Below are 11,333 nucleotides of genomic sequence, written 5' to 3' on the forward strand. Positions count from 1 at the left end.
AGCAAAGGTAAACTGGGGGAAGAGTGAAGCTTTGCAGGTTGGGCAGTGGTTAAGCAAAGAAACACCAAAACTACCAGGAAGCGTTAGATGGGGTAGGCAGGGCTTGAAGGTTTTGGGTGTTTTCTTGGGTACAGAGGAGTGCCAGAGACAGAACTGGGAGGGTGCTATGGAGAGAGTGTGTACCAGACTGTCTAAGTGGAAATGGCTGCTACCTCAGCTCTCTTACAGGGGGAGGGTCCTAATTGTCAATAACTTGGTTGCCTTGACCCTTTGGCACAGACTTGTAGTCCTACCTCCACCACAGGGCCTGATCGAGAGAATCCAGAGGGCAGTTGTGGACTGTTTCTGGTCCGGGCTTCACTGGCTGAGGTCTGCGGTGCTGTACCTGCTGGTCCAGGTGGGAGGACAGGGCCTGGTGGACATTGCATCCCGCATAACAGCCTTCAGACTGCAGACGGCTCAGAGACTGTTGTACAGCTTCGGCCTGCTATGGACTGACACTGCCTGTGTGCTGCTGAGGAAGGCTGGACGGTTAGGGTATGACAAGCACCTGTTTCTACTTCAGCCCCAGTCAGTAGACCTAACTGGTCTGACACCATTCTACCAGTCCTACAGGCATGGCAGGTGTTTACAGTTCACCGGAGAGCTGTGACGACACCAGGGATGTGGCTCTTTGAGGAGCCACTGTTTGGGAGCAGCTACGTCTCATCCCAGGTTCTGACGTCAGCCAGGAGTGTACCGCGTGGGCAGGATAAGGGGGTATCTTGTCAGGACCAAGAACCAGAGGATGGTGATAGACAACCACTTCTCTGATATACCGAGGCTCGCTATGTCCATTAGGCACCACATGGCCGGAAAAGCAGTTAAAAGCTTTACAAAGCAGGAGGGCTACAGACTGAGCAAGATAGCGCAGAATGTGGAGAGAGTGCTAAGGGAGTGAGGAGGCCCTACAGAGACTTCCAGAGGCGACGGTGGCTTCCCTGCTCAGAGGACGAGGACGGGACGGAGAGAGGCTGCAGGAGGAGAAGGACCGGACGGAGCTCGCTCTCTCTCTCTCTCTCTCTCTCTCTCTCTCTCTGAGCGTGAGGTCGGAGGTTGGGAGCGGAGAGCGTCATGTCTGGTGTTTTTTCCTGTGTGTCTTGTAGTGAGTGTGAGAGCATTGTATGTGTCGGTGTTGAGTGGGGTACTGTGTGCACAAGGGGGGTTTGGTGGGTTGAGTGTGGGTGTTTGCGAGCCGCCGGCGATGGACTTGAGCTGGCTCACACGCAGGCATGGGATTCGGCTTATGCCGGTGTTCCCGTGCTCGGTGGAGGACTGCAGCCTGGCGGTGGGGGAGGTGGTGGGCTACAGCAGCGTGAAGTCCGCTGCCCGGATGAACAAGGCTGTGGTCTTATTCCTGGACAGCATCATTAAAGTCAACACGGTGGTGGAGAGCGGGGTCGTGGTGTTCGACACGCACGTCCCCATTTCTCCCCTGGTCACGGCGGCGGTGAGGGTGACGGTGGCGAACGTGCCGCCGTTCGTGAAGGACGAGGTACTGGTGGGGGAGCTGTCGAAGCACGGGAGGGTCACGTCCCAGGTGAGGAAGATGTCCTCTGGGAGCAGCTCTCCACTATTGAAACACGTGGTGTCACACAGGAGGCAATGCTTCATGCTGCTTCATGGCAGGAGCGAGGACTTGGACATCACTTTCACGGTGAGAGCTGATAACTCTCTTTTTATCATTTATGCAAAAACTGACAATATGATATGTTTTAACTGTGGGAGGGAAGGGCATCAGAGTAGGGCCTGTCCTCGGAGGAAGCTTGGTGGACAGAACGACACCAGGGGGTACCCCAAAGACGGAGAGGACACGGAGGGGGCTCGGGAGCAGCAACAGGAGGAGGCAGGTGGGGTGAAGCAGGTGATCACAGAGGGGGGAAGTGGGGTGAAGCAGGTGATCACCGGGGGGAAGCAGGTGAACACAGAAGGGGCAGAGATGGGGCAGCAGGAGGAAGAAGAAGAGGAAGGGGCTGAGATGGGTCAGCAGGAGGAGGAAGAGGAAGAAGGGGCTGAGGTGGCCCAGGAAAATGAGGGGGAGAGGGCAGGTGTGGCACTGCAGGTGGAAGAAGAGGGGGCAGGGGCGGCCCAGGGGGGAGCACATATTCAGGAGGACAGCCAGGGGTGCACTGGAGGACAGGTGGAGGTGGGTAGGGGCAGGAAAGAGGAGGGAATGAAAAGTGTGGGCAGGTCATGGTAGGAGAAAGTGAGGTGGAAATGGAGGAGGGTGAGGAGAAGCTTCATCCTCTGAAGAGGAAGGCCGGGGGAGACGAGGAAGGCTCGCCAAAAAAAAAGGGACCTTTGGGCGAAGGGTATGAGTCTGAGTCCAGTATGGACGACGACTCTGTGGTAGAGAGTGGGTCCTCTGATGAAAGTGACTCTCTGAGGGAATATAGTCTGGCCAGGCTGAAATGGTTCCTCAAAGACACAAAGAATAGGAAGTGTGAAGTGGAGAAGCACTTCACCGATCTACCAAAACTTATTAAATCCATCCGGCTTCACATGAAGAACAAGACGAAGAGAGGGTTTACACGCCAGGAGATCAGGACAGTGGTAAATAAAGGGCTGAAGGAGGAGGCTGACAGCCAAGCACAGGAGGCCGGAGATCCGGAGGAGCAGCCCGGAGGAGCGGCCCAGAAGAGTGACCCTGAGGAGCGACTCAGCCCAGAGGAGGAGAAACCTTGACTGAAACTATGGCATTAAAACGGGGTCTCAGGACCACCAGCAGACAGAAGCATTGCGTTTGTTGGTTTTGTTGTTTGATTTGGTTTTGAAGTGAGTGCAATGTTCTGTTTGTTTGTTTGTTCGTCTCTCTCTCTGCTGTTTTGTTTAAACCCATCGAATTTGTTTGTATTCATGGTTTTGGTTTGATAATCTTTTTTTTATTACAGACTTTTGTTGTGTTTATTAGATTTATACCTTTGAATTGCTTTTTAAGATTATGGACATCCTGTGTTTGAAGACCTTGTGAAAGTGTTTTAATAAACATATTTACTCTGGAGCTAATCCTAGTTCTCTTTTAAGTCACCTGCCACCACATGTACCTTTACTCACAGATGTTACAGTTATAAATAACTCAGAAACAATAGTTTAATTTAATAACATAACAAAAACTGATAATGCCAAATTATTTGGGGGGGGGGGGGGCTGAAGAACATTTTTAAAATAGGCCATAGATGACTTCCAGAATGCAGCGAGCTCCCACATCTACCTTTTTTTTCAGAATATTCTTTTGCAACAAGTTTTAGAAATAGTGTTGACCATACAGGCAACCTTACAATGTCCAAACCTAAGGGCAAAGTAGATAAAAGCCATCCTGCACCGTCCTCTACGTCGGCTAGTATTAGCATGACGGAGATTGTCTCACTACTGCAGGAGCACATGCGTGCGCTTGCTGCCAACTTCAAAACATCATTCGGCTTCAACGTTGGACACCCTGCACACAAAGGTCGCTGACCATGGGCAGCGAATATCCTCCTTGGAAGACAATGCCACCAACACTGACCTCCGCATCCAACAACTGGAGACAGCGTGCTCCACCATGCAACGGGATAACGAGGCCTTACGGATAACGATGGCCGACCTAGAGGGTCGTAGCAGACGACAGAATATAAGGATAATCGGCTTACCTGAGAACACAGAAGGCAACCGTCCATCCACTTTCTTTTTCCAATTGCTCCTGGATGTATTTGGCGCAAAGGTGCTTGGCTCTCTCCCTGAACTGGACCGAGCCCACAGACGCCTTGCTCCAAAACCTGCTCCAGGCGAGTGGCCACGACCTGTCATCATACGGTTCCACCGTTTTCAACTCAAGGACCTGGTTATTCGCGAGGTATGTAATGGAGACGACCTGCTCTACAATGGCCACAAAATGTGCCTTTATGATGACTACAGCCCAGACCTGTTGAAACGGCGCGCCAAGTTCAAAACTTGCATGGCGGAGCTCTACCAGCGGGGCTACAAGCCGGCTCTCCTATATCCTGCCAAGCTACGCGTTACCTTGCCTAATGGAGAGAGAGTATGGCTCCCGACTATCGCAGAAGCCACTAAATTTGTCCACGGTTTGCAGGTGGATAAACAACACTTAAGCATTCGCTGAACTTTGCATTCACTGAGCTTAAGTGCCTTTCGTCTGTGTGTATCTGGTGGCGCTAACTAGCGCAATGTGTTTTATCTGCCCCGTTATCTGCCTCGTTAGCTCTAGCTTGGCGTTCCTGCTCTATTTACGAGGCTATATTTGATTTGCGTAGCCTACTATGCATCCGTTATACAGCACCTACAGCTGTTTTGCTTCCCTCCTGTTTTGTACGAGGTTCGTTGTTTTGGGTGTCTGACAATGTGTGTGCTTGGTTAGCGCCAATTGCTAAATGTAAGCCTGTTTATACCTGTTCCAACTGTTTTGTTATTTGTCACATTAGCATATGCAAATCTTGTGTGCATGCTGCTCTTAAAACTTTATATGCCCAACTTAGTGAAGTGTTTTACCTCTCATCTCTGGTGCGGGGATGGGAACAGGCGTTGTCTTTGGCAGACGAATCAATGATTGGTATTTGCACCCCCCCCCCCCCCCCCCCCCCCAAAAAAACACCCTATCACATGATTGCGAACACAAATACCCTGTACACGGGGTGGCGCTTTAAGATTTGTTAGTTGGAATGTTGAGGGTATGAACTCCCCTGTCAAACGCAACAAAGTGTTTAACCACCTTAAACGTTTAAACACTAAAATAGCCTTTTTACAAGAAACTCACCTTCTGCCTTCAGATCACTTTAAAATCCGGAGGGGGTGGGTGGGCCAATTTTTTCACTCCTCTTTTTCAAGCAAAGCCAGGGGGGTTGCAATTCTTATTCACAATTTAGTGCCATTCTCCGTGACCAAAGTGGTGTGACACAAATGGGCGCTATGTAATTGTCACAGGCAAAATAGGAGGTCAAAACCTGATTTTGGCAAATGTGTATGTCCCAAACTGGGACAACGATAATTTTTTCAAAAACGTTTTTTTCTCTCTCTGACTTTGACTCCCACCAACTCATTCTTGCTGGTGATTTCAATTTCTGTCTTGGCCCCTCATCCAATAAGCCCTCTGGTCTATCTAAATCGGCAAAAGTAATTCAGATGTTTATGGAGCAATATGCAGTCGCAGGTGCCTGGCGCTTTCTCAACCCTAGTACTAAACGGTTTTCTTTTTTTTCTCCTGTCCATGGCACATTCTCCCGTATTGATTACTTTCTCATTGATAGCAAACTTCTACCATCTGTTAGTTCATGCTCCTACAATCCCATTGTGATATCTGACCATGCAACAGTGGTTGTTGACATCTCTCTTCCTGGTAGATCTATGAAACGCTGCAGAGTCACTGTTAAAATCACGTCATAAATATGAGTTTGGAGATAAACCTAGTAAACTGATTGCACACCAACTCCGACAAGCATCTTCATCACAACATATAACGGAGGTTACGTATGTAACTACGGTTCTATGAATCCTGGATGATGGCAGAGTTCTTGGTCACTCGGAATTTTCGTGATTTCGCGAGAAGATTTCGTAGGACTGATCTCGGGATAAAACAAATAGGCCATAGACGCCCCCTGCTATCACTACCAGGATGCACACATTTCAACTTCAATGCTTTCTCGCTAATTTATTTATAAAGTCATGATGATTGCTTTTTAAAATGGATATAATTTATAATACTAATAATAACACTGTTGTCCTTAAATGACTAAACCGTCATAAAGTCATGATGCTATCCACTCCGGTACAGTAGGTGGCGGCATGCCTTTTTAAAGTTGGAAGAAGAAGCGGCGGTATGGCCTGGTGCGGCTCAGTGGACTTTGCGCTGACCATTCATCGACTCGGCTGACTGCAGTCGGATCCTCACCTACAATGACTGATCTCCAGGTGTGTATATAATTAGTCCGCCACATTTCGGAATTCAAGGGCTAGTTTAACCTCCAGTGAAATAAGCGTTGGCTGGTCTTCCTCTCACTTAAATGATGCCGAGCCTCGGGGCTCCTTTCCTGCTCTTCCGAGCCTGAGTACACGGCCGTGTTGCTGTGGACCGACACTCTGATGCAACCACAGGGCCAGTGTGGCGACAGAGGAGCGACCTGCACTGGAATGTTCGGTCTCCAGTAGCCGTGAGAAGGACGAGTCGTTGGGAACAATGGGACCGTTATGTCGGCGGCGCGAGGACGTCTTGTGTTCGAAGTGATGCCGACAGTTTGTCTTCTGTTGCTATTACATGGATTTTGAACCATACGACAGAAGAGCTGGTCAAATATGTATTGATTAGTTAGACCGGAAACTTCAAATGGAAACGAATCTGCATGGCTGCAGATGCATAGTTCTGCATACTAATTAAATGTTGGTGTATTGCGTAACGTATGTGTTAAAGGACCGTGTACGGCCTCGCAGTCAGACGCACATCGTGCGTGCGTGTGTCAGCTGACCAGTCGAAACGTTTGTGAGTGTTGAAAAGGTGCCGTATTGCCTGACCTTTGAGCCAGAGACAGCGCCACAATGTTCCAACCCGACCTTTGCTCCATTTCGTATTTTCTTCAGACAGACCGCACCGAGCGGCGCAGCGCGTGGGCTTCTGTTGTGTGAGATCAGTGAGATCAGTGTACTCTTTAGTACTGTAGCCGAGCGTTCTGGGTCCGTGTGTGAGGTGCACTCATAACATGTTAACAAACGGGGTCGGGAGATCAGACAGGTCGTTCAGCCCACGGCTTCCCTCTTTTTATTTATTTGTCATATGGATCATACTGTTTATCCTATATTTCCACAGAACTTTCGAATTTAACAAACAAATGTACTACATCTGTCATTTGTTCATGCTAAACTTTATCCCAGGTGGTCCTTCTGTGAGAAGTTTGCATGTTCTCCCTGTGGCAGCGTGGGTTCCCTCCACATTCTCCCCGTGGTAGCGTGGGTTCCCTCCATGTTCTCCCCGTGGTAGCGTGGGTTCCCTCCATGTTCTCCCCGTGGCAGCGTGGGTTCCCTCCACATTCTCCCTGTAGCAGCGTGGGTTCCCTCCATGTTCTCCCCGTGGTAGCGTGGGTTCCCTCCACATTCTCCCTGTGGCAGTGTGGGTTCCCTCCATGTTCTCCCCGTGGCAGCGTGGGTTCCCTCCATGTTCTCCCCGTGGCAGCGTGGGTTCCCTCCACATTCTCCCCGTGGTAGCGTGGGTTCCCTCCATGTTCTCCCTGTGGCAGCGTGGGTTCCCTCCACATTCTCCCCGTGGTAGCGTGGGTTCCCTCCATGTTCTCCCCGTGGCAGCGTGGGTTCCCTCCATGTTCTCCCTGTGGCAGCGTGGGTTCCCTCCATGTTCTCCCCGTGGCAGCGTGGGTTCCCTCCATGTTCTCCCTGTGGCAGCGTGGGTTCCCTCCATGTTCTCCCTGTGGCAGCGTGGGTTCCCTCCACGTTCTCCCCGTGGCAGCGTGGGTTCCCTCCATGTTCTCCCTGTGGCAGCGTGGGTTCCCTCCATGTTCTCCCCGTGGCAGCGTGGGTTCCCTCCATGTTCTCCCTGTGGCAGCGTGGGTTCCCTCCACATTCTCCCTGTGGCAGCGTGGGTTCCCTCCACATGCTCCCTGTGGCAGTGTGGGTTCCCTCCATGTTCTCCCCGTGGCAGCGTGGGTTCCCTCCATGTTCTCCCCGTGGCAGCGTGGGTTCCCTCCATGTTCTCCCTGTAGCAGCGTGGGTTCCCTCCATGTTCTCCCTGTAGCAGCGTGGGTTCCCTCCACATGCTCCCTGTGGCAGCGTGGGTTCCCTCCATGTTCTCCCTGTGGCAGCGTGGGTTCCCTCCACATTCTCCTTGTGGCAGCGTGGGTTCCCTCCACGTTCTCCCTGTGGCAGCGTGGGTTCCCTCCATGTTCTCCCTGTGGCAGCGTGGGTTCCCTCCATGTTCTCCCTGTGGCAGCGTGGGTTCCCTCCATGTTCTCCCTGTGGCAGCGTGGGTTCCCTCCATGTTCTCCCTGTGGCAGCGTGGGTTCCCTCCATGTTCTCCCTGTGGCAGCGTGGGTTCCCTCCATGTTCTCCCTGTGGCAGCGTGGGTTCCCTCCATGTTCTCCCTGTGGCAGCGTGGGTTCCCTCCATGTTCTCCCCGTGGTAGCGTGGGTTCCCTCCATGTTCTCCCTGTGGCAGCGTGGGTTCCCTCCATGTTCTCCCTGTGGCAGCGTGGGTTCTCAGTATTCTCTGATCAATGTGAGGGAAAGTTGTGCAGACCAAAGTTAGTCACGTTAGTGAGCTGTTGCAACATCTGACTGAATTAAATAGAACATGTCACATATGTGATTGCAATAGTAGATAATTCACTGGAACACATTTTATTTTATTTCATCTATTTGAATACTTTGATGACATTAAAGCATAAAAATGGAGGACACGGTAAGTGTAAAATATATTTTTTACAAAAGCAAGCGTTTAGTGCTGCTCTTCAGATCCAGGTTTTTAAAATGTAAAGTCGAGGTGCTGCTGTGTAGGCGATCCTGACCTCTGACCTACTGTTGTCCACGGGAATCATCATCATCTCAATACTGACATTAGTATTGTTATGAAGTGTGTGTCCTCCTCTCCTCTCTAGGCTAAATTTGATGATGCAGCAGCTGAGGTGAAGCAGCTGAAGGCAAAGCCGGCAGATGAAGAAATGCTTCAGGTCTACGCCATGTTCAAGCAGGCCACTGTGGGTGACGTCAACACAGGTAGTGTGTGTGTGTGTGTGTGTGTGTGTGTGTGTGTGTGTGCCTCTGCCTCTGCCTCTGCCTCTGATTATGTCTTTCTTGTCTCTGAAGGTCGCCCAGGGATGTTTGATTTCACTGGTAAAGCTAAATGGGATGCCTGGGAGACCCAAAAAGGTACACAATCAGTTATTTTATTTATTTGCACAATTCAAACAATAAAATCACAACAGAGATACATTAATATCACAGTGCAAGAAGAGACAAAAAGCCAACTGGGCTTATTTGAAGCCTCCACCTATATAATATTAAACAAGTACTCATGAGTGAAACAGCTAAACATTTTGATACAACAGCTAAAACAAGAAAGATATGAACACTGATCCCTTACAAAACAGCAATTAGACTTTTATTGTTCATGTCACAACCCAGGCAGATCTTCTCTGAAACAATTTCCAGTACTTCTGTATATCCAATGAGTTTGTTTACTTGTAGGATTTTTCTTCTTCTCAATTACATTCATTCACAAATTCGGAATGACACGATTTCTGGGTTATACTAGGCAGAGCTAAAGCACTTCCAATGCATTAGTCTGCATGTTTTCAGAGATCAAAGATGATCAGAGATGTAGGAGTGAGCATTGGTTTATGGTTAGATTAGATATACTTTATTCATCTCCAGGGGGAAATTTCTTTCCTGATCCAAATGCTTTTATTGTTTGGGATCGGCAAAGTCCAAAAATAAATGTGGAAATTTAATGACGAATAATTAAGTCAATAAGAAAATATGAAATCTTAAGAGAAATAAATAAATGTTGAAATATAAAAGATAATTAGAATTATTCTTATATCATTTTTTTAATGTATTTTGTCTTGGATACTACATTTACACTTTTACATTTATGTTTTATTACATATAAACTGTATATTTCTTATTTATTTACTTTTATATAATTTAATTTTTAGTTTTCCTTATTCTTTTCCCTATGGATTGAGTTTTGTTCCTTATTGTGTTAACTATTCCTTGAAGGGGCAAGCTGTCAGCTAGGCTTGGCCTTCCTGCCCAGGCTGAATGGTTAATTGCTGTACACATGAACCGATGCCTTGAGAAGAGGTTTGTCATGTTAGGTTTTGTCCTGTATATGCATATGTAGTCATGCAGATTTCACAGAATATTTATTGGGGGAAGAAATTCCACACTTAAATGCACTTACCTCAACAATACCTGTATTGGTCAGCACAGATTTGTATCTGTATTTTCCTTGAAATGAGAGAACATTCATGAGTATACATTATTTATAATTCATCCAGTTTGAATTCTAATTCGAAAACTCAATAAATATTATCGAGATATTATTCAAAGAACTTTCTTTTTTTGATTTGACAGTTGTTGACTACATACAGACGTTGATAGCTAGGCTACTTTGTAAATGGGACAAAATCAAGTTAGCCATTATTGTGACGTGGACCGATGCATGAGGACACTGTACCTGGACCTCGATGAACTTTAATTGAATATATATTATTAGCACACTCTGGTATGTTTGGCATACAACATTTGACATGCTATATATTGGAACATACCATTTTTTCCCTGTCATACTTAATGGTATGTTAGTATGGGTATTGAAATGCACATCGTGTGTACACCAAGCCGCCTACATACTACTGATGAAGGCAATATCCAGTACATGCTGCATAATGCATTCATAACGAGTACACTGAAACCGTATGCAAGAGCCTTTCAACAAGGCCATGAAGCACAGGACAAAGCAAATTGTAATTATGTATATATATACAAATTAAATCATTATATATATATATATATATATATATATATATATATATATATATATACATAAATTAATCAACAAATAAATGAATGCTCATTCTTTAGTATTTCTTTATATATCCACATTTCTTAACTTATTCATTCTAATATTAATTATTTTTATATTTCCACATTTATTTTCTTGTTCTTTACATATATTGTTTATTAGGAATAGTGCTCATGTCTTTATCAATTAATTCATGTGTTTCCTAAAATTCATTTTGATTTACTGTCAGGCAAGAGCAAAGAGGATGCCATGAACGAGTACATCAACCTGGTGAAGCAGTTGAAAGAGAAGTATGGGATGTAACCTCACAGGACCAACTGCTGGATGAATGGAGAGCAGTGGACAAGACCACCACCAGCAGTCTGTGAAACGCCTTAAAACCCAACAAGTGTGTCCTTAGACAGCACATGTGAGTGTCCGGTGGTCCACATGGGATTACATTGGCCTAAATAACCACTAATGTACGATCATGAACTGGCCTCCACAAGAGTACCATCATTTTTTTAATTAATGATTATCTGCACAGAATCCTGTCATTTCAATATAAAATCGTTCTACTCTTAAGTGTGGATTTTGGTGGCCTCTGATTGTATTCATGTTCCATTTTCACATATACTGTGTATTATTTAAATCATGTCATGTTGAGATCAGATATTATGTACAGTGGATTGGATGGGCACTAGGTGAATATCTCCATCTTCGAGTTTTGCTGACTTTATTACAAAGTTGCTCAGCATGGCCCGGTTCCAGGGTCCCTCCTTACACACTCCTGTCAGTCC

General features: G+C 47.1%; 1 protein-coding gene across 2 annotated transcripts; it reads left to right on the forward strand.

Moving 5' to 3' along the window:
* The first annotated feature begins 5,808 nt into the window (after positions 1–5,808).
* dbi (diazepam binding inhibitor (GABA receptor modulator, acyl-CoA binding protein)) lies at positions 5,809–11,123 on the forward strand. Of its 2 annotated transcripts, none has more exons than XM_034560954.1 (4): positions 5,809–5,940; positions 8,624–8,741; positions 8,832–8,894; positions 10,784–11,123. In XM_034560954.1, the coding sequence occupies exons 1-4, from the start codon at positions 5,926–5,928 to the stop codon at positions 10,855–10,857; spliced, it is 270 nt and encodes an 89-aa protein (XP_034416845.1). In that variant the 5' UTR covers positions 5,809–5,925; the 3' UTR covers positions 10,858–11,123. The 2 variants fall into 2 exon arrangements, with proteins under 2 accessions (XP_034416845.1, XP_034416846.1); XM_034560955.1 differs by lacking the exon at positions 10,784–11,123 and adding an exon at positions 9,747–10,484.
* Positions 11,124–11,333: the final 210 nt, after the last annotated feature.

Source organism: Cyclopterus lumpus, chromosome 21, assembly GCF_009769545.1.
Source record: "Cyclopterus lumpus isolate fCycLum1 chromosome 21, fCycLum1.pri, whole genome shotgun sequence".
NCBI classification, from domain to species: Eukaryota; Metazoa; Chordata; class Actinopteri; order Perciformes; family Cyclopteridae; genus Cyclopterus; species Cyclopterus lumpus.